Here is a 23,365-nt window from a genome sequence, read left to right as displayed (position 1 = left end):
TTCATTTTAAATTGCAAAATGCTAATATAAGGTTATCAATTATGGCATTTGTAGCATTACCAATCTATTAGTTGTGGGGTTTTTTAATTAATTTTTATTGGAGTATGGTCGCTTTACAATGTTGTATTAGCCTCCACTGCACAACAAAATGAATCAGCATATACACATACAGATATCCCCTCCCTTTTGGACTTCCCTCCCATTTAAGTTACCACAGTGCACTAGGTGAGTTCCAGAATGTTGGGATTTTTGAACTGTAATAAGTGTTTGTGGATGTCACTGTGGACCTGTTTCCTAATTACTGAAAATCAGAACTTAACTACTAAAAGATACCTGAATTTTCTTTAATGCCCATCGTTGGAAATATCTGAGAGTATTAGCTAGCAAAGATAATGTACAATATCTATTTCTTTCCCTTACTAATTGGGAGTGCAAGTCACTTCTGGGACTTTTAGGCAAGATGTACAATCATGTCCCGACTTCAGAGATTCTGATTCTCATTGAGCCGAAGCGAATCCTGGTCATATGGATTTTTTAAGGCTCTTAAGGTGGCACAAATGAACACAATAAGTTGAATAAAATATTATTTCACTGTACATATTATTCAAACAGGAATTCTACTCTCTTGACTTATTCTGCATCCTTCCATGAACACATGTATGGAATGACACAATGATAAATGATTTTCTTCTCAAACACAAAGCACACGTAAAATACCCTTCCACACACACACAGACAAAGTGATGACGCTTTATACCTCTTCAAAGTCATCTTTGGCTGAAGGAAGATCAGTGGCTAAACTAGAATCCCCCAGATGCTTCTCCATCCTCTCTCCATGTACCACAGTTGTTTTAACAACTTTGCTGACTCTACGGCCTTCCACTGGTTCAGCCTGAAATTGTGAGGTACTGGACAAAATGCTGGGCTCAGACAAAGTTACCTGATGAATGAAGGACACAAAATATACAGTTTCTGACTGCCAAAATGTAACAATGATGAATTTTTCTATGTTAAAAAACACACACATTACAATGGTATATCCTGAAAACAGCATTTTGTCAACGAGAAGCAGTTAGAAGAAAAATCTAGAATCAATTGGTAACATCTATATTATGACTATATGTACACAGTACCAAATCAACCACTTAATTAGTCACTTGAATGAAAATTGGTCAGGAAGCTTCATGACTGAGAAACTGACTGCTCAGGGCAGTGCAGACATAGCACCCTGTGGATGAACTCTCTTTTCCCATGTGTAAATGTTTTGTTTTGACATTATGAAGACAAAATTAACCTCCAAAGGAGGAACTGTCAGAGCTATGAGAAACTGAAACTGTAGATTTTTAGAGAACCTCATGTGTATAATAATAAAATTTTGAGGATGTGAATGAATGCGAGATGGTAAGAATCTCCCAAATTACATGTCAAAGAGAGTAAATATGATTCTGAAAGAGGGAAGTAAAACAGAAAGAAATAAAACTATAAATCAAGTGAGTTTCTGGATCCTGATTTCAGTGACTCTGAAATGCAGAAGTTTGGAAATCAAATATTTATCTAAGGTGCCCTACAGAAGGCTGCTGTTGCCCACTGGGCAAAGCACCACAGTGCATTTGCACAAGCGTTTTTCAGAACCTACTGCTTGCCAGCCGATGGGATTGCTGTCTTTTAAAATTTGACTTTTGGATTTCTGCTGTGGTCAACTGAATTAAAGAGAAAGTAGACCTAGAAAGGACCAAAGACAATGAGTATAATGGTTACAAATATCGCTGATGGTTATCTAAAAATTCCACAAAATCACAAAGAAAAAAAATGAATGTGTAACTAAACGAAGACTGCCTTATAAAGGGGAGAAGTGAGGCCAATAGGAATAAACAATCTCGTCCATCTCTTGTGAGCTGTATTTTACACCTCTCCATAAAATCAGTTCTGGAAAATCAGATGGTCTCACCTCCGACTGTTCAGTGTCACTCTTTAATACAATGCGCTTTATGACTTTGGAATAGCCATCCCCTTCCTCAATGTTGATGGGATCCTGTGGTGTTCCCTGCATCGTAATCTCTTCTTTCTCTGTGCCATCAGAGGAGACGTACCGCCTAATGATTTTCCTAGTAACCTGGAAGATATTTTATTCATGTATCTTGTTTTTGAGCGACAGTGCCAGGGTATTGATACATTTTAGACAGGAGGCTTGAAATTAACCATGGTAAGATACTTAAGATAATACCTTCTTTATCACAGTGTGTCCCTGCTCATCGATGTATTCTTCTTCTGTGACTGTTTCCGGGGGTATGTCAGGCATATCATCTCCCTACACAGTTGAAAGAAAAGGGTCACTTCCATATTTGGCATCAATGCTGAGGAACTACTCCCAAGTGCTTACAATGCCAGGAACGTTAGAAAATTAAAGGAGCTTTGAGAAGCATTGCTGAGATGCCAAATCCTGTCAAGTAGTATGTTTAAAAGAAAAAAAAAAATAGGTGGGTAATAACATGCTAGAGAATCTGACCAAAGTTAGCTCAAACTTAAACAAACAAACAAACAAACAAAAACAGACAAGCCAGAGGTGAGGTGGGTGGAACTGAAGAGGCTAAATCTTGCTCTTTGCTCGCTTGGAGGTAGGCGGCGAATGTCATTACCGCTGCATTTCTTCACAAACAGAACTTAGGAGAGTTACGGGACCTGCTTTCTGAAGGCCATGCACTACCTAAGGAGCATGCCAAGCCCTCGCTCCAGGTCGGTCACTCTCGAAGGGTTACGGGGACAGAACTGTCCCAGACGTGCAGTAATTTAACAGCTGGTACCTGAATAATCACTCGTCGGCGGACAACCCTGGTAGATAGCATCACTTCCTCATCTGAGCTGGCCTCCAGCTCACCTAATTCCTCTGTTAGCTCCTGGTGGAAGCATGGAAGCACTGTTTTGTTTATCATGCTAAGGAATGCCTTCACTACTGGTTTCTGCTTTAGCTCACACTGGTTTCTGAAAGCTTTATTCATGCTGATTTTGGTGGACAAGCCAGCAGGAGTGAAAACAGTGCATGCTGGGCTCAAACTTCAGTGAGAATATAGCTTTTTGTTCATTGAATGAAAAAAAAAAATTCTGGATTCTGAAAGCTGTCTGAGCACCCATCTGTCAAAATCCATCAGAAGAAATAAGCAGCTTGCCCACATTACATCTTGGACTCAAACTCCTGGTGAATAACCAAATGTAAACACAGACCCTAGGCAGCACAATAAATAACTTGTGAGCCATTGCCTCTTGGGCTTAGGCTTAGAATGATCCAACCAAAGGTATAGAAATGTCTTAATTCTTGTAGCAGAACTTTCTGCAGGAAGTCAAAATTTCCTGTAGCTATTATCTGGCCAGTAGTACATTTCCCTACTGGCAAGATAGAGGAAGGAAGACTGGCTACAAATAGTATTAGACTCATTTTGCAGAGAAGTTGAGGTACAGAGGCCAATCCAATTTTATGGGTCTGGCCCAAAGCCAAAGCTGGAGCTAAGGACATAACTTTAGATTAAAACGTATGTCTTGGGAGCTATATATCGAATCACTCTTTCCTAATGGAATGCTATTAAAAAAAAGAAAACTCAACTAAATTTTGTCAACACAGTTTAAAATATCGCTTATATTTCTATATTCTTTCCTGCTAAAGGAAAACATGTAAATTTTAAACCAAATTATTCTTTAAATACACTTAGGAATCTGCTGCCTAGAAATATGGTCAGCAAGAAAAGTGATTGAAATTGGACCCTCAAGTCAGGGTCATGAGAAGATAAGGGTCAAAATAGGAAGCTTAAGAATTGGAAATTCATCAAGAATAAGTAGAACAGGCCCATATAAATAATGTGGAATACAGGACAACTTGTCAAAATTTATTTATATACATAGAACAGATTAAATACATGAATTATCCAGATAACTGACTCAAGCCTATGCTTCAATTAGCCTATAGATTCTTAGACTAAAATTGGCAACTTTTAAGTCCAGACAGCATCTACGAAACATTTTTACTAGGATTCATTTAAGCCAAAAACTTGGAGATGAATAATTCTATACAAAGGCAAACTTGGAATAAAAATCCATTCATGGGATGAATTCATTATTTAAGATAACTGCCAAAATTTGGAGCAGTTCTCATCTGCCTGGACCTCCACTAATTTTAAACTATGATTTTAGATAAATCCTGCTAGCAGATATCACACTCATAGTGAACAAAAACAAATGTAGATGTTAAGCCCAAAGATATGTCGTATCACTTTCTCCCCCAGAGTTTTAACTCTTTTATAAAGCATTCTTTCCTAAAAGATGTATATTCATGCTTTAAAAATACTTCGACATATAAAATGTTTTTGAATCCAAAAAGGAAAAATATATCTAATTTAATCCTCTACAGAGTTACTGAAATGCAGATTCTTCTCCCCTCTCCTCCCCTCCCTGGGATTCATTCTGATTCAGGAGTCCTGAGTAGGAAGGGCTCAAGCCCTCCAGTTAAAGCTGAGGGATATGGACCATTCAGACCACGTTTTGAGAATAAATGGTTTAAATGAGTTTCTCCGCCTCTCTTCACAACATCAAAGCTCACTTAAAGACAAAGGAAAGATAGTGATGCATATTCACGCTGCTATCGATTTTCTGATATTTAGAACCAGCCATCAATTTAGGCATAATGTCCTTTTTCTGAGTCATTCTTGAAATAAATATAAGGAGATTTCACTTGGAAATAATCCTTCCTCTAACGAGAAAAATTTGCTTTGGGAGTAAACCCCACTCAATAGCCACAGTTTGTGTGCTCATCACCTCACGGCACGGACCTGATTAACAAGAGTGCAGGTTCCAGCAATTTCCCATGGCAGGCCGACTTACTTACCTGAGGCCCGGTTAATTCCCCTCACTAGTCTTCCTTATGCCCAAGATTACTAATTTTGAAAAGCTACATCTGGTATATTGTTTCACCCCAGGGTTCATTTTTCTTAGCAAAAGGGTTTCCAGCTATAAAATTAGGGCTGATGGTCAAGTAGCTAGAATTGGAACCATGTATCATCTTTTTCTAGATTCACTGGTTCCCAGATTTTAAAAGGGATTGAGGGCTTCCCTTGGCCCAAGTTAATTAATTTGGCAAACCTGTCTGTGAAAACAGAAGCCATCAGAGAAAAGGAAACTGGAAGAAGGTTTGTAGCTTTGTTACATGTGGGCAAGGAAATAGAGGAGGAGAGTCTACCTTTTGAAAAGCGGCATCTTCATCGAGCCTTTCAAAGGCCTGTGGCTGGTCATCAGCAGACTCCACTATCACGAGGCTGGTTTTTCGAGGCGAACTCTCCTCCCGACGTTCTGGGGGCTCTTCGGGTTCTTGCACAATGGGAGAGTCTCCCCGCTCACTTGATGTCGGGGTCTGGAGATATGGCCTCTCCTCCTCAGTAGGGGTGCTGATTTCCTCAGGTGTCTTGGTGGGAGAGCCAGATGCTGCCATAGCCTTTTGAGTCTCTGACACTTCTGTCCCTGGGGTTGTCACACTGAAACAGAAAAGCCCAATTATACCATGAGAGCATATGCATTTCTGCCCCTGCTGATGCAAGGGATTTGGAAGGGAAGATGGAACTTGTCTTCACAGTCCGTGAAAGTCTAAAGAGGTTTTGTAAATTTGGCTAAGAAATGAAATGTGAATTAAAATTATATGTAAAATATAGAATACAGTTACAGCTCACTGATCTAGCATTGACTGGGAAAAATGTATTCTAAAATAATAAAAATTATCCTCAAATGTGTTACCATTTCCTAATCTCTACAAAGTAGAGATAATTAATAAATAATAAGAGATATTAATAAATAATAATTTCATCTTTCCTTTGATAACTCAAGGTAATATTGATGATTTGAGGAGGTTTATATAAAAAAGACCTGTAGACAATAAGGCTTTTGAAGCAAGGATCAAAATCTTGCAAAATTTTAAAAAAGCAATATATAAACCCCATGTTAATATAGTTACCATAATCATAAATATAGGGAGATTCTTATTATCCATCCAGAAAACTGTGTTACTTGATAGGAAGATCTGTTGGCATTGAAACTTTTTCTACTGATAAAGTTTGGAGATAAGCAATGTAATCTTTATAATATTCCTAACAGGAAAAAATTATCTGCTTTTTCTGCTCCTTCCTTCTAATCTTCTGTCACTCCATAGATATTAAATGCCCAAAGTGCCTTTCTGATACCCCCTCTTTGCTTCCCATCTTTTTCTCTTTCCTTCTCTCTTTTCCTGACCTCTTCTTTATGTTCTCCCCTACAATCTAAAGGTAGACGGGTGAGGGCGCAGTGCTCCGTGGAAGAAAAGCTCATTTCAATACCCCTTTCATCCTTTTCTCAAGTTCCAGTGACTCCAGCACAAAACTCACTCAAGGACAAAGGAGATGTTGTGTTACAGCCTCCTGACACGCTATTCTCACATTTCAGGGCTGGGACATGCTTGCCTTTCTCATGATCTGGTTGCTTTTTCTAGACAATAAGTGTCACTTATACAACTCTTTTTTGCCTTTGCTTCCAGAAAGCCCAGAACTTGAGTTCTAAGCTGACTGTGTTCTGCAGCTTCCTTTAGGCAGAAGCGCCCTAGAAGACTTCTCTTTATTCCCACCCCAACCCCTAATGGCCTTTCATTCCACGTGAGTAATCTGTGTTGCATTTCTATTTTTATTGCTAGCCACCTCATAGCTTTGTTGAAACACACAAGGGCTGCTTCACCTGCACTGTCACTGTTCACCTTCTGAACCAGCCAGGGTGTGACGGGCACATATACAGAGAAGTGAGGTGCAGCAAACATACAAGTAATAACTGTGCGGTCTACAGTTTCAACAATGGTTTCACAGGCATATCCTTGACCTTTGACCCTATAAGATGAATAAGGTGTATATTATTATCATAATTTATAGATGTGGAAACCGAGACTCAAAGGGCTTAGGCCTTTGCCCAAGGTCATGGAACTGGAAGTTGGTTCAAGCAGACTTGTGCCATACAACGCCGTCACAGTCATGCCTCAAATACTTTGCTTTTTTTCCTGTAGTTCTGAAAACTATTTCAAAACGATTTACGCTTGTATATGCCTGGCACCCTCTGCATATTGGCTTGTGTCTTTGGAATGGCACTGCATAGGCTTTCTTTTGGAACTCACAAGTATTCCTGCTGTTCAAGAGCTGACTCTTCAGGCAGGTCTTGCATTTTCCCTGAGAAATCCTGTTGAACTTGCTCCTTGTGAGTCTGGGGAAGGAGCTCTGTTGCTGAGCCGTCGCCCTCAGTTTTGGAGATGCTATCCTGAAAAGGGGAGTAACCGACAGAAATGTCTTCCTCCGAGACGATGGGAGGTTGATCATAGGACTCGTCCTCTTTAGAAGCAGCTTGCTCCTCTTTCTGCTCGTGCTGGGCAGTGCATAGCTCCTCTTGAAGTACTGAGAACCCTACAGGCGAGAACGATTTAAATTAAATATTTAATTGAAGCTAAACTATATTAAGTGGGTATTTATTAAGTGACTACTACATGCCATGTCTGTGATCGGTCATGGTTACAAAGCTGAAAGAGGCACTGTGTCTGTCTTCAAGATGCTGACCATCTAGGGAAGCTCAGGCAAGTAAGAGATAATTAAATGCAGAGTGACTGGGCCACAGGTGCCAGTCAATGAATGCCGAGCATCCAACTCAGGGTTAAAGAATCAGGAAAAGAAATGCAGAGGGTATGACATCTTAAGGAGGCCTAAAGATAGGCAGGTATCAACTGCGACAGCTGAGGCATAAATCAACATGGTAAGAAGAGCATTAATAATAATAATAATAAATAGCTAACACATTCTGAATATTTACTATGTGTCAGGCACCATTCTAGGTGCTTTGCAAGTATTAACTTGTATTAAACAACACTCTGAGGTTATACTCTTTTGATGAAGGGTCTCTTAGGCCAAGCTAAGGAATTTCATATAGCAAGGGCAATAAGGAGTCACTGACAAACTTTCGGCAGAGGTGTGATTGACCTTCATCTATCTAGTTATTCACTCAGTAGATATATATTGAGTATCAACCCTGTAGTAGGTGCTGTTAGACGCTGGATCCATAGCAGTGAACAAGACAGAAGAGGCTTCTGGCCTGACTGAACTTGCATTTCTGCAGATTCATATTTCTGAAACCAGGGTAAAGGTACAAAGAAAAGAGGGCCAGTTTTTTAGATAGATTTGTCAGAAAAGGCTCCTCTTAGGAGCTGATACTTGAGCAGAGGCCTGAATAGAGTGAGAGAAAAAGGTACTTGGTGATCTTAGGGAAGAACACTCCAGAATGCAGGGAAGAGGAAGCACCAGAGCCTGGAAGCCTGAGAAGGTGTAGGGTGCCCAGGGCACAGCCCAGAGGCCAGGTGTCTGGGACTTGGGAAAGAGGGAGAGAGATGGCAGATGGGACGAGCTATGAGGCTCTTGCTGAACAGTAATACATGCCATCATGTAAACCTATGGAAAGTAAGCTGCAGACAGACATTGAGGAAGACTATCCTATAAAATAAGAAAACAGAAAAAACAAGAAGAGAGGTTATCATGGAAAGTGAGTGAAGAAAATGTCTTAAGAAGAAGGGATTAATTTTCTGTGTCAAATGTTAAGAAGAGGTAAAGGAAGACTGAGAATGGCTCAGTGCATTTGGTGATGAGGAAACAATTGGTGAATTTTGCAAGATTCTTTTCTGTTGAGTGGTGATGACAAAACCTGACTTGTGTGGATTCTAGAGACAGTTCTAGAGAGAAGGGAAGAGAGAAAGTAGAGAGTAGTGACAGAAAAGTTAGACTATTCTTTTGAAGAGATTTCCCATGAAATAGATGGAGAAACAGAGCAGTCATACAGGGGAGCATATTGGGTGAAAGGAGTTATTTGCTTTGCTTTGTTTTTAAAGCCGGGCTCTATTAAAGCACGTTTCAGTGCTGTTGACAATGTTCTAGTTGTAGGAGCCAGAGTGGGTGATTGTAGGAGTGAAGTCAATAGTTGGTAAAAGGGGATGAGATCTAGTACAAAAGAAGAGATGATGGCTTTAGCAAAGGAAGGCCATTTCATACAGCAGGGAAGGTAGAGCATACGCACTGAGATGCACTTAGGTTGAGAGACCTTGTGGTGAAAGAATATGGACATTTGCTTACAGGTATTCCTATTTTTTCTAAGGAATATGAAGTATGGTCATCAGGTTGGAATAAATAAAAAGAAGAGTAATGCTGGAGGCTTGAAAGAAGAGAAAGTGTAAAAATAGCAATGAGAGAGAGAGAAGGAGAAAGAATGGGAGTGAGTGAACATGGAAGTGAATGAGGGTGGATTCGAGAAACTTTAATACTGAAAAGGGGGGTAGGACCAATGACAAGAGGTCCAGTGGGTTTGCAGAATTATTGTGTAGAAGTAAAAGAGGATGTAAGTCTAATGCTTCAAGTTGGGACTTGGAAGTAGTACAGCCACTGATAATGATTTAGTTTGGGTTGTGGGCACAGAAATGGGTCACTAAGGTAGAGTAAAAGACACAAGTATCAGAAGTGCCATCAAGGAGCTGAGGAAAGGGCACTGGATGGATCATCCCTGTTGATGGCTGTTATGGACTGAATGTTTGGGTCCCCTTCACATTCATATGTTGAAACCCTAGTCCCAACGTGATGGTATTCAGAGGTGGTAACCCTGCGAGGTAATTAGGTCATGAGGGTGGAGCCCTCATGAATGGGACTGGTACCCTTATAAGAAGAGGTCAGAGAGCTAGCTATTTCTCTGTCCCCTACGTAAGGACAGAGCAAGGAGACAGCCATGTACAATCTAGAATAGGGCCCTCACCAGAACCCAGCCATGCTATCACCCTGATCTTGAATTTCCAGTTTTCAGAACTGTGAGAAACAAATTTCTGTTGTTTAAGCTACCCAGTTCATGGTATTTTGTTATAGCAGCCCACGCTGACTGAGACAATGATGAAATAACAAAGAACGAGAGGGATGGGGGCACCTAAAATGGGCAGGGAAGTCTCAGGAGAAGAACGTATCAGCAAAGGCCATGGTCGACGCTCTGAAAAAAGGAAGACAGTGGGGCCAGTTGCCTGAATTAACCATACATCACAGACACTCATACACACACACAAACTGTCTGACCTTCACTATGATCCAGTGTAATGGTCTGTTCAATCTCTGCATAGCTATGACTGATGTGCTCCTGGAGAGGCTCTGTGCTGGTCTCCATGAGATGAACAATATCCATTCGGTTGATCTTGGTGAGACATTCAATGAGACTGGTATCTGGGATATTACAGAAAAACTATTTATTACATCTGAGGGTTACTCTTTTAAAAATCTCTTTCATTTACTTGCCCTACTGAATTTTTTTGGTGATATATTTTAAGCATAGGAAAAATTTACTAAAATTTTGATATTTGTACAAGAAACAAACAAAGCCTAATTAAGGGTCTTTGTAAACGTAAGCAAACAAACAAGAGCTATGTACGAAATGGGTGACACAGCATGGGCATAAGCCCTAAAACTAGAGTTGCTGGATAACACATAGGACACCCTGTCAAATGTGAATTTTAGATAAAAAACAAATTTTTTTTAGTAAAAGTATATCCCCAATATTGCGTAGGATATACTTATACTAGAAAAGTATCTGTTGACTATCTGAAATTTAAATTTAACTGGGTGCTCTCAATTTTTATTTGCTAAATCTGGCAATCCTACCTAGAATAATGGTAAGAGAAGGAAAGATAAATGTGGGCTAGATGTAAATAAGGGAGGTCTCTAGGTAGGTCTTCAAAGAGGCATTAAACAAAGTGGCAAACTTAGACCAGCTGAGGGATAAGAAGTAGTTATGTTCTGTATCACTTCCCATTTTATTTGATGTGGTCAGAATATCATATATAAATCATTATGTAGAATATCTACTTGATATTTTCCCCCATTTTAGTTATTTAGGAGTAAAGGAAGCAGGAACTGAATGTAATGCACCATCAATAAAACAATGGCTAATAAAGCAAGTGTGTCTGCTGTCAATACTTAGAAAATTTTAGGACTTTAATAACTTTCCTGTTAGCAGCCAGTGCTAGTACCACTTTCCACTGGTTAATGCTGTTCACAGGAACACAGTACAAGAATTTTTATGCAACATGCATATTTGAGAAATGTTACAGCTTCTTATTTGCTTACAGTAGCACTTCAGGTTGATGGCATCTGTCGTTTTATCTTTTTACTGAATTTGCATAAAAGGTTTGTTGAACAAGACTTTTTTCTACCTCCGGCCTATTGCCTTTTACATATAGCTCTCCACCTACCTGTCGCGTGTTTCCCATCCCTTTCTAGCCAGTACTTCAATAGTGCATGACTCTGGTCTTGGAGGGAGTTAGGGTTCTCAATTCGAATTTGATGAATTTGCTCCTCAGTGAAATCCAGTTCTCTTGCTAATTCTAAAAGAAAAATACTCCTTTGTAAATATATTAACTTCATAGTTTGAGTCTCCACACCTTGTCTTGTGATTTTGTAAATGATGTGTTCTTTGTATTGCTGTAACAGAGTTCCTTTATTTTTTCCTACTTATTAGAAATGACTCTCGTATGCCTTTGTTCTTCTAGCACTAACTGCAGATATGTTCCTTAAAATTGGGTATAGAATTGATCACTGTCATAGTGGAAATAGTAAGTTTGAGGCAATGATGATAAAATATGTAAATTCAGGACCATTTAATTCCAAAATTTGGAAGAGACCATTAATACTGGCTTATACTCTTAACCAAGACAATGGAAAATAAATGACTGAAAACAGTAGAAAGAGACCATGTCTCACTTTTAATCATAATTAGGGGACTTGCAAATACTATAAATTCTGTTTCTGGGTACTTGGATAAATACTGGTTGTAGCTATATTATGGTGGTTGGATAAACTCCTTCCTGTGATTTGATGTCACATGAATAAAAGGTCTGGGAAGGATTAACAGACCTAGGGAAGAAGCCTCAAAGTTTTCCTTTAAAGTCTACCATTAACATTCTATATGGTTGCTTATACATTGAGGTGTGTGTGTGTGTGTGTGTGTGTGTGTGAATGAGGTGTCCTTTCTGGAGGGCAATTTGCCAATATCTTTCAAAATTAAAAATATACATATATTTACGCAGCTTTTTTCCTTCTAGGAATATGCCCTATAGAAACACCCACAAAAATCTATTGGTGCACAAGGATATCTACTGCCACTAACAGGAAACAACCTAAGTAGCCATCAACAAAGGCCATTGATAAAATTACGGTACCTCCATACAGTGGAATTAAATAGCCATTAAAAAGAATGCCATAGATATTTCTATGCTGATGGAGTATTTATGAAGAATACTGTTAAGTAAAATTTTGCTTATTTTTAAATAATAAGCATAGATGTGGGCACTGCAGGTTTTTTTCTGAATACATGAGAAAGTGTTAGCAGTTACCTTTGAGGAAAGGGGCTCAAAGACGAGATGTAGGTGTGAGAGACTTATTTACTTTTCATTTTATACCATTCAGTGCGATTGTAAGGTTTGAATTTTCACCAACTATAATAGATATTACGTTTAATACAGACACTCATAAATACTTAAGAAGCAAAATAAATAATTCTGAATGCTACCTACTTAGTCAGTCAATCAGAGATATTTTGATACCCTTCCTTCCCCTAAATCCCTCAATTAAATAAATCTGCTCAGTATTTTTAAATTACTTTAAATGCTTTAGTCATTTACTCTACACTACCAATTATCTTTGTTAAGGATATTATGACTCCTATCTCCTATTCATACCAAATTTTTCAGGAACTGAAAGGAGATTAATATTAACTTTAAACTGCTTGTTTCAATTAAGTAGTCACAAGTGACATAAAAGGAAGTCAGACCAAACAAACAAACAAAAACAGAAAAAATAAAAAAATCCAGACGGACAATCTTGCTTTAATATGTTAAATAGCAGGAAAGATGAAAGGGTATAGCTTTTAAAACCTACAACTCATGATTTGTAAATAAACCATATTGATTTTAGAATTCACTTTCCATTAAAAAATTATTTAACATACAATTTCTAAACTGAAACATACCCATCTCTCAGAAAATTATTGAACATCTCATTCATATGTACTTCAACATTCATCTGAAGTAAATTTTAGTATTGTTCAGGATGAAGATATCTGATTCAAAGTATCTATAACAAGGAGCCCTGGTTGAATCTCAAATTAAATTTTATGACAATTACAGCTGACAATGGTTTTGAAACACAATAATCTCCCCAAAGTTTAGATATCTACAGCTCCCAAAGGAGGGTAGTGGGGCTTCTTATTTTCTCACAATCTCTTAATCTAAAGTTCTATTATTCAAAATGCCAGAGACAATAAAAGGCCTGCCCTGGTTCACGCAGTGAGTTAATGCAGACCCTGGATTTTCTAGTTCATAGTATCATTCTTTTCACTATTCCATGTGGTCTTCCTCAAGGAAAGAAAAAAAAGACCTTTTTTCATTGTTAATGACAGTTGGCTGATGCAACAATGTCATTTAAACCAAGCAGGTTTTGTTGAAAAAACTGGGTCACACTCATTTTACCTGTCCAGCTGAAACCAAGGTGATCAGCAATATAAGCCAGCCTTTCCTCAATCCGTTCCTGCTCATCCTGTTGATCTACAGAAGGTCAAAAACAGAATGGCCAAAGGTTGTCCATGACAGGAGAGGAACCACAGTACTGATCATCCAAAGAAAGGCAGTCAATTGTCCAAATATTTGATTATAGCACAAAGTAACTATTACATTTTAAATCATATTAAATTGTGCGTTTGCCTGATTTCTGGAATGGAATGGGGAATAAATGTAATAAAAACCATGAAAACCATCTGCTTCCATATCTCTTTAATCAAGACTAGTCACTGGACATAATTATATAAGTTATTGATTTCTAGTAATCTTAGGACTTTCCTCTTAAAATTGTCTGAGAGGATACTGCCCACCCGAAGAGAATCAGCTTGCTCATCAAACACCAGAAAAATCATAAATGGGATGGAGAAATGGAGTGATTGGTTAGGACCTCCTATTATTGCCTGTGGCAGTATAAGATCACTTCTGGGTCATGTTGCAAAGAAATCACATCCAAGATTCACAAGAGACCAAGATCATGGGTTGATCAGACCATCCTGGCTTTTTTCAGTATGGCCAGAAACAACGTTTGTCTTGGTCCTGGTAATCTTGGAAGAAGGAAGAATAAAGTGTATGTATACGTATGTGTATGTTATATTAGTGTGTATATATGTCTTTTGGGCAAAGTTTCTGTCTGCTTACTACTAAGTAAGCTCATATAATACTCCCACAGACTATAATTTTCCCTTTGATTTTTAACCCCCATTAATTGATGGGCAGCATTTTAGGTCATGGTCATTTTTTTATAACCCAAATTTAAGAATAATAGTCTTTATTGTAGAGATATTGGAAGACCAGAGGCTACTTCTCAAAGCCATCTATGGTTTCCCTTTTTTATAATTCAAAGAGCCATCATCCCCTCACAGTCAACTTAAATCATGCAAAGTTTGAGTTTTTGTTGTCTGCTGCATCTAATGAGTCCATTCTCCATTCATCTGCCACATAAATTAAAAGCATGCTTTTACCTTATGATTGTTTGCTTAAAGTGTTTACCAATGGTATCTGAAATCCAACCTTTCCAAATCAAAAACAAATCCTCAACAATTAGAATTTCATGGTATGTGAAATCTTCTTGTGCAAATGGCTTCCTAATCATTATAAAATTGTTAAGTACTTATCATTTTAAAGTACTCAAAGGTAATTAGAAAAAGCAATGAATCCTCATAATATGAAACAAAACCAAATATATCTGTATGCTTAATTTAAGGCTAAGCCTGGAGCGTCAGAACAACAAAACTCAAAGCTTGCATGGCCTCACGTGCAGCAGCTAGAGAAAAGGCAAGATCCCCGTTGCCTGTCGATCATGTTTATGTTTTCCATAAGCATTCTCATTACTCAATCTTGAGATTGTTTCCACAGACAAGAGTATACAGAGAAAGCACAAAACACAAAGGGCTTACACAAACATAGTAACCACTACAGAAAGCTTAAAGAAAATGAGACACAAATCACCAAATAAAACAGACACACAAAAAAACTATACCAAATTTATGACATGCGTAGCACAGGGAATCCCAGTGGCTGGCAAATACCTTCAGCATGGTCATGGCCATTTTCATCAGGGATGCGTTCAATCAGAGTCTCAATGGACTCATCCCAAATGGGCCTTGTGTCAAAGATGTCCTCAGGAATTGAGTTCTCGGTCTCAACAGGTGGCAGATTTTCAATTACTGAAACTTCCAGGGCACTACTACTTTCGTCATCTGAAACTAACTCTTGTTCCCTTTCTGACTGTGTAAGTCTATCCACTAACTTGGAAGCCTCGTCACTAATCTCCTCAAAGAATTCTATGGAGTTCCTGTAAAGGTCAAAGAAATGCTCCCTACTTTCTTTTGTGGGGCTCGTGGGCCCCCTGCAGGAAGAAGTGGTGCTTTTGCTCTTTACTGGCAATCGGGATGCAAATATCTTTGGTTTTGTGGCCCCTTCCTCTGATTCTAACTCAAGCTCCTCTGCCCACTCTGTGCTTTCTGTTTCTGTCTCAATGTAACTTCTAGTTTTTACTGGACATTTGGTCTTTGCGTCCAAACTGGCATCAGATTCGGGTTTGCTTCTATTACTTGGCGCTCTGCTTGTCCTGTCCTGTCCCTGAGGAGCCTCTGTTTTCTGTAGAGACAGGTCTAGATGCGAAGGCTGCTGCTCGACTCTTTGGACGGGCATTTTCATGGGGATTTTAGACTTTGGTTTTGTTTTGTCCTCTTTACTTTCCTCATCCAGGCTGGGTAGGAAATCTTCAGAAAGGGAGCTTTCATACTCCACAGATGGAGGTGCTGGGGTTGAAGTGGGTATAGTCCTTACAGGGATTTTGGATCTGCTTTCAGTAGAAGGCACATTCTCCACAGGTGCAGTAGGGATTTCAATGACTGATTTCTGTTCCTCTGGGGATGAATCGGGAGAATCATCACCCCGATCTGCATATACAGACCTAGTGGCTGTGGAAAAATCTAACTGAACTTGTCCAACTGGTTTAGGGGAGTCGGGGCAAGCTGTCTGCTTCACACTGGACAGGGGAGGTGTGTCACCCATTCCCATGGGGGGGAGGTCCTCAGCTCCCGCAGAAGTTGCCTCTTTCATTGATGTTTCAATGGAGGCTGAAATCCCCATTTGGGAGTTAAGTGGAGCATCTGAAGCGTGTATTTCTTCTACTTCCTCACTCAGGTCATCTGGGAGTAGCTCTGCTTCGTCATCCACTGTTTCTTTCGATTCTAAGAGTGCTAATGATTCAGCTGATGTCTCCAGCTGTAGGGTCTCAGCACCAGTACCCCCTTCTCTCGTGTCTTCAGAGAGAGTCTCTTCCCTGGATTCTTGCCCAATTTGGAAAAAGTGAAAACTTTCATCTGCATAGGACCTTTTGGTCATATCAATGGCACCACTTCGGGTCATCTCAAACAATTTTCCTTCCTGAAAGAGAAATGGATTTTGCTCACTGGTTGGGGTCCCCTCTTCAGTTGGGGTCCTAGCAGGAGTGGTGTCAGGGGTGGTACCCTGCGATTGTCTGTCTACCATCAAACCAAATATCTTCTGTTCTTCCTCTTTCACTCGAGCCTCAAAGGCTTCATCATCCTCACGGATTTCACTCCAGGAATCAGAATCCACATCAGTTTTTGTGATGATGACTTTGCTTCTCTGTTCACCAGGAACTGTTGATGTATTTGGTACAGTTGGCTCTAAAGATGAGGAGGCTCTATCCGACTGCATTTCCCACAAGGTACTTTCTTGTTTGGGTTCTACGTCCAAGTTCTGGTCCTCCAAATTAGATTCTTCACTTGAAACGGTTCTCCCAGAGGAGCTTGTCACTTCTACGTCTTCAGTGGAGGATGTGATGGTAACGGAATACACTTCAGAAGAGTGAAAACTTGTGTGTCTTGTATCTGTTTGGGTTTTGCTTTCTTCACTAGAGAAAAAAGATTGAGAAGGAACATTTTCATAAGGGCTTATGATTTGAGGATCAGAGATTTCATCAGTCTCCGCTGGGTCAGACACTGGAACATCCAAGGACGATCTATCAGTTTGAGTAGTAATGGATGAGTCTTGAGTGGGCCGGTCCTCTGGTAAGCTCTCAAAAGCTTGGTCAGGTTTTGTGACCTCCATTTTTGTAGCAGAAGATGTACAGACTATGTCTTCGTCTAATTCTTTTGCTTCAGATGCTGGATAATGATGCGAAGAGGACAAAGCTGAAGAGCTTTCACTGGGGCAATCTACTTGTGGAGATTCGACTCCAGAAACATCAAGCTCTTCTTCTTCTTCTGTATCTTTTTCACCAGTGTCTTGGAGAGCTAATGATTCCTTGTGGATAACTAGCTGCTCACTGACATCATCACCAGTGGAACTGCGGAGACCTGAAGAGACAGGAGTGGCTGAGCCGCTGGGAGTCCCTGCTTCATACCCACGGTCATCACAAAGTTTTTGTTGATCAGCATCTCTGTTTAGATCATCATAAGACATCTCTGGGCCAACAGTAGAAACAGTATGACTGTCTTCAGGTAAATGAGATTCACGATCTTTTTCTTCCTCTGATTTACCTGAATCTTCCTGAGTATCTTCATTCATCTTAAAAGTGTATTGTTTGGAAACGACAGGCTGGAATTGTACTTCTTCAGGACTGGAATTTGAGTCTATGCTGGATGGAAGTGGGGAAGGGGGTTGCACTCGAATAACTGGCTCTGATAAGAGGTCTGAGTCAGCACCTTTTTTCAGCTGTGTCAACTCAGGTTCACTTTCTGAGGAGGAAGAAACCTTTCTGCTCTCTGATGTTACAACCACAGGGACATCGCTTTCATCCGCTACACTCTCTGTGTGTTTTGTTTCATCCATGTCTGCTGAAGAGTCAACATCTGCATCAGAGGATGAAGAAGATTCTTCTTGCTTGGGTTCCCTTTTGTAGTCCCTTTTCTGCTTTGCTTCTTGTTCAAGTTCATCAAACGTTTTGATTTTGGTTACCATTTTAAACATTTCCTCTTCAGGTGTGAACCTCTTTCTCTCCCCATTTTCTGAGTCATCCTCCTCTGCACATTCAGGAATCACGGCTGGTTTTGGGGTGCCTGCGTCTGCGGTTTTGGGCGTGACCTCATAGCTGATTTCTTCGGAGCTGGGGGTGTCGGGGGAAAGGGGGCTCTTCCCTGAGCTCTCCATGAGTGACGTCTGCTCAAGGCTGTCATCCTCCGCACTGCCGTCCGGGTCTCGGAGCAGCCGGGACCGCATAGAGGCCACTTCCGTGCAGAGTTCTGTTTTGGCAATGGCGGAAGGAAGAGGAAAGTGAGTCGGCAGAATTCCAGCCTTCATCTTTGGTTCAACAGGGCTGCTTTCAAGAGAATCACGGCAAGGGGATTCTTTCAGAGGACTCGGTTCCAGAGAATCAGGGGTTTTGTGTGAGGAGTTATCTTCCAGCACTGGGCTGGCTTCCAGGGAGTCTTTGTGGCTCACTGTGAAGGATTCATCAGCCCCAGGGCTGAGGACCTCGCTATCACGGCTAGGGAGTGCAAGTTCTAACCCTTGAGGACTTCTAATGACTCCCTGGGGCTTTGATTCAGCCCTTGGGCCTGTCTTTACAGCAGCACCAGGCAGTGGCAAGGGCTTTGCCTCATCTGAGGGCTCGGTGGCTGTGGATTCCTGAGCTTCAGTATCAGTTTGTGTCTCATGGGCGGAACTAACATATCCAAGTGGACCTTCATCACAGGACACTTCCTCAGTCAGTCCTTCGGATGTTTCTTTTGCTAATGATACACCTCGACTGCCAAGGCCGTCACCTTCTTGTGGGGGGCACGTGTCTTTGGAAGGGTCTAGGGTGACCTCCTTCAGCAAACACTCAGCAGAGGACTCTGTGCCCCCCGTGACTGCAGCCCCTTGCCCTTCAGAACCATCAGTAACATCTTTGGTTGAGGGATGTCCTTTTTCGGAATGAATTTCTGGTGGTGTTTTTAACTTGGTAGTTTCCTTTGTTTCCCCAATTTGCTCCTCACTTTTCTTTGGTGAGAAAGAAAGGCTTTCTGGGCTTGTCTCAGGGGTCTCTGCTAGGCCCTCATGCTTATAGCTTTCTTCTGAACTAATCTGAGGGGTCCCTTCCATCAGGCTGCCACACGGAGAACCTGCTACCCCTTCCTGCTTCAGGCTTTCAGAACTGCCATGTAAGGCACCACTCTGTAAAGACAGGGCTGGGAGGAACTCATCTTTCATGTAATCTAGTGGGAACGTTGTGTTGAAAGGGCTAGTGAGCACTTGGTCTAAGTGAATCTGCACCTTCTCAGTCTCTTCACTCAGGCGGAACTGTTGGTATTTGTCATTGTCTTCCAGTTCCTGCTTAATGACATCAGAAAAGTCAGTGGAGGTTTTCCTGTCTGGGCTGATCTGGAGATCCATGTCTCCCTGTTCATCAGCCAGCTTTTCTTTGGGGACTTCACTATCTTTATGGCTTTCTTCTTCAGGTGCTGGCTGAACAGGTTCAGGTGTTTTGTGGTTGAGCGCTTTCTCCTTTTCTTCAGCTACATCTTCTCTCTTAAACCCTACGGAGGAAGCACGGACTGCTCTTCTGGATTCTGAAGGTCCCGTGACCAGGAATCTCTGGCCTCGTTTGATTGTCTGACTCTCTGTTTTCTGCGTTTCTCTTGGGGTTACTATCTGCCCTTTTTCTTTTTCTACCCGAACTTTGCTTTTTTCTTGTGGCTGTTTTTGTTTTGCTGCTTTGTGCTCAAAGAGTCCAGTCTTATGTTTAGATGGGTCCTGACCTGACTGGAAAGCTTTCATCAGCTCCCGAACAGACATTGTCTCCTCGATTCTTTCTGTTTTTGAGGTGGGGGAGACAGGTGGTTGCTTGTCTGTTTTCCCAGAAGGTGACACAGGCAGGTGCTTCTCGGTTTTCCCAGAGCTTGAGACAGGTGAATGCTTTTCCATTCTTCCAGCTGGTGGTACAAGCAAGCGTTTCTCTGTTCTGCCAGGTGACACTGGCGGATGTTTCTCTGTTCTCCCAGAGGGCAAGCCGGGTGGGCGTTTGTCTGTTTTACCTGAAGGCGAAACAGGTGGGTGTCTTTCTGTTTTTGTAGAAGAGGATGCAGGGGAGTGTCTTTCAGTTTTGGCGGAGGGTGACACGGGTGAGTGTTTCTCGGTTTTACTTGACGATGACACGGGTGAGTGCTTTTCAGTTTTGGTGGAGGGTGACAAGGGTGAGTGTTTCTCGGTTTTACTCACTGGTGATACTGGAGGGTGCCTCTCAGTTTTTGCAGAAGAGGAAAGAGAAGAGTGTCTTTCTGTTTTCGAGGAGGGTGACACTGGCACATGTCTCTCGGGCTTCAGAGAGGGGGAGGCAGCTAGATGTGTCCTTTGTGCTATCTTTTTTGGCACATCTTCTTTGCCTTTGACTCTGACAGGCAACTTGCTTCGCCCTTTCTGTTCATCTTCCACTCGTTTTTGAAGGGCCTTCACCTTGTCCTTTATGGAACCAATGGGAGTTTCTTCTATCAAAGGTGACGTAGCTTTTACAGGGGGAAGAGGCTCGGGGGCTAAACCTGGGTCCTCATCTAATGACTCTTCTGAACTACCTTTTTTAAGTTCAGTTTTTGCTGCACTAGCTTGTGAACTATCCTCTTTTTGTTTTTGTTTTTCTTTTAATTTCCTTCTCACTGGCTTCTTTATGCCCAGGCTTGGTTTGGGCTGCTTCTGCGTACTCTGTGTCTCCTCTGAAGATGCTTCTTTATCTTTCCCTTCGCTTTCAGAGCTCCTGCAAGGACCCAGAGCCTCACGTTTCTCCCCTGCCAGATCTTGCGCTGTCTGCGGTGGCTCTTTGTGAGGAGACACGTAGGAATTTAGATCCTCAGCAAGGTAGTTCACTAGCCCTGTTGAGTCTTTCTCTACTTTTACTTTGGTCTCTTTCTCTATTCTAACTTCTACACATGGGTATTCGGTGATTTCTAGAGATGCTTTTTGCTTAGCCTCCTCTATTTCCTCATCACTGACAATAACCCATTCCTCTTCCACTAATTCTCTCTCTGGCTGAGACCTTGGCACACTGTCTTCATCTCTCATGCAGGTTCCGCTTCTCAGGATTTCGTTCACCTTCTCTAAGTCCTCTTTAACTCTTTCAACAATTTCAAAAGGCTCCCCTGGCTCTTCCTCAGCAGCCTTCACCAGCTCCTTCACTTTGAGGGAACCTGCCCTATCAGATCCATCTGTGGTCAAGATGGCAGTCATTTTGATCAAATCCTGTTTCATCTCAGAAACTTCAGAGAGCAAGTCCGGACTTGCTAGGACAGGAACTTCATTAACCAGGTGACTTTTCAGGACAGATGTTTCTGTAGATTCTGTCTCATCATCTTTGATGTGAATGAAAAACATTGAAAGTAAAATGGAAATCAAAAAAGATATTGGCAAATGTAATCAGGACTGAAACGACACAGTGTCTTTCCCTGTCGTGGCGGGTGGAACAACAAAAATGGGCTGGGAATGGTGGATCCACAAGGTCTCAGGATACAAAAGCAAAGCAAGGCTAACGGAAAAAAAAACTGAAAAGGAAAAATGAGCAGGAAATAACTTGCTTAATTTTCTCACTTGTAGCACATCCACACATACAACAAAGCTGTAACAAATAATCAAGACACACACAAAATCACAAAACAAAGAACGAACGCAGTGAAATTACACAGAGATATCTCAAGATTGTTCAGATGTTACAGATCAATGTTGAAAAAAGATGAACATGGGGAAAAAAAGGAAAAAAAGCATTAGAAATTGCAGAAAGTTGATTTCCTCTAGGAGAAAGCCAGTAGTAGCAAACTCAGAATATAGTCTAATGATGTATAGACATTATTTAATCATAGAAAAATCTGGAATTCAGTATGTTTAGTTCTGCCAATATACAATGACTCTATAAAATATATCTGAATCAGCTGTAAACCGGCATTTCATCTAAGGGAAATTCACACTAACAACGAAACAAACAGTCTTGTGCTGAGAGGCATGGTCCTTTCCTTGGAGCAACCTCCTTGTTTAGACACAAAATGGACAGACCAAGGAGGGAAAGAAAGGAAAGGAAAGAAAAACAACAAAAACAATGATTGTGATTAAACTTATATGTGAGTCCAAAGTTAAAATGTGATGCATGGCAACCCAAATCAGAGACAGTCACACAGGACACACGCACAGTTTATGTAAGCCAAGTTATTTCCATGCAAAGCAAAGGTGGAATAAAACTGGTGGGAGAGGTGGCCTTGCTGCAATGTGCAGGCAGGAGAATGGTAAGAAATTAGAACAAATATGGAAAACATTACTGTGGTGAAGCGTGTTTACTTCCCTAAAAGTCCACATACAAGATGCTCGATGCAGTATGTTTGAGGCATAGGTAGTGGGGGTCTGCACCCATTAAAGGCAAGGGGGAAAACTCAAACTCTTTTAGGATTTACTCATGAAAAGACCTTAGGAAAGAGTCCTTTCAACAGAGCCCTCCTTTGGAGATTATTTCATGCCTGGTTGAAGATTATTTTATGATTGTCTTAATACTAAAAGAAAGCCAAACATGAGTCTATATTTGAAACTTTTAAAGCAGTCACAATACCTGGGAGTTATTCAGGAGGATCTATGACATTATAGCAATATAGTAACTTTTTTAAAATGATTGAGCCAGATGGATGAATTTTTAATTCCTACTAGCTTGTATCCAAGGAACAAAGGGCCATTTAAATAAACATAGTAGTCCCAGAGAAGAAAGTGGGATAATAAAATCTCTTTAAAAAAAGGAATTAATGAAGGCAATGATAATGTAAATTTTTTTTATAAACATAAGTGCCTTCTCTTGAGAGAATCAGTATATGTTGAGGAGCTATACTATGTGAAATGCATATACAAAGATATATTAAACTAATTTATATCAATACAGATTTGTTCAGATATAAAACAATGAAAACATCCAGAATTTCAAATATTCTAGTCCTGAATAATGATTTAACATGAGGGTAAGGAGACTCTCATTTAAAAGTATTTCAATAACTTAGCAGTAAATTACATTGTGCTAGGAATTCAAAAAAAGGGGGGAAAAAAAAAAGCCTGAAGATTATTGCATAGGGCCTGATGACCATATTAAACATGGTTCTAAGTTTTCTCCTTTTGGGAATAGCACCCTGAAATACAGTGAATCAAAATAAATAAGCATTAAAAATTAGATTTTTTCTAGAGCATTTGGGGCATAAAAGCAAGAAGAAAACCTGAAAAACTCAACCTCTTCCACAT

General features: G+C 40.5%; 1 protein-coding gene across 9 annotated transcripts in view; it reads right to left on the bottom strand.

The window, feature by feature from the left end:
* Positions 1 to 23,365, bottom strand: part of ANK2 (ankyrin 2) — a 347,463-nt gene that overhangs the window by 6,809 nt on the left and 317,289 nt on the right. For 5 of the 9 annotated variants that reach the window (XM_068543343.1, XM_068543337.1, XM_068543338.1 and 2 more), the window contains 8 exons: positions 13,574 to 13,648; positions 11,300 to 11,431; positions 10,131 to 10,274; positions 7,163 to 7,445; positions 5,222 to 5,513; positions 2,225 to 2,308; positions 1,949 to 2,113; positions 758 to 940 (listed from right to left, as the gene is read on the bottom strand). In XM_068543343.1, coding sequence (XP_068399444.1) covers positions 758 to 940; positions 1,949 to 2,113; positions 2,225 to 2,308; positions 5,222 to 5,513; positions 7,163 to 7,445; positions 10,131 to 10,274; positions 11,300 to 11,431; positions 13,574 to 13,648 — 1,358 coding nt within the window. Of the gene's footprint in view, positions 1 to 757; positions 941 to 1,948; positions 2,114 to 2,224; positions 2,309 to 2,801; positions 2,895 to 5,221; positions 5,514 to 7,162; positions 7,446 to 10,130; positions 10,275 to 11,299; positions 11,432 to 13,573; positions 13,649 to 15,189; positions 21,457 to 23,365 lie in introns of all 9 variants that reach the window. The other 4 variants (XM_068543335.1, XM_068543334.1, XM_068543336.1 and 1 more) reach the window with 2 other exon arrangements.

The sequence above is a fragment of the Eschrichtius robustus genome, chromosome 4 (genome assembly GCF_028021215.1).
Source record: "Eschrichtius robustus isolate mEscRob2 chromosome 4, mEscRob2.pri, whole genome shotgun sequence".
Classification (NCBI taxonomy): Eukaryota; Metazoa; Chordata; class Mammalia; order Artiodactyla; family Eschrichtiidae; genus Eschrichtius; species Eschrichtius robustus.
This window is presented reverse-complemented; position numbering and strand designations above follow the sequence as displayed.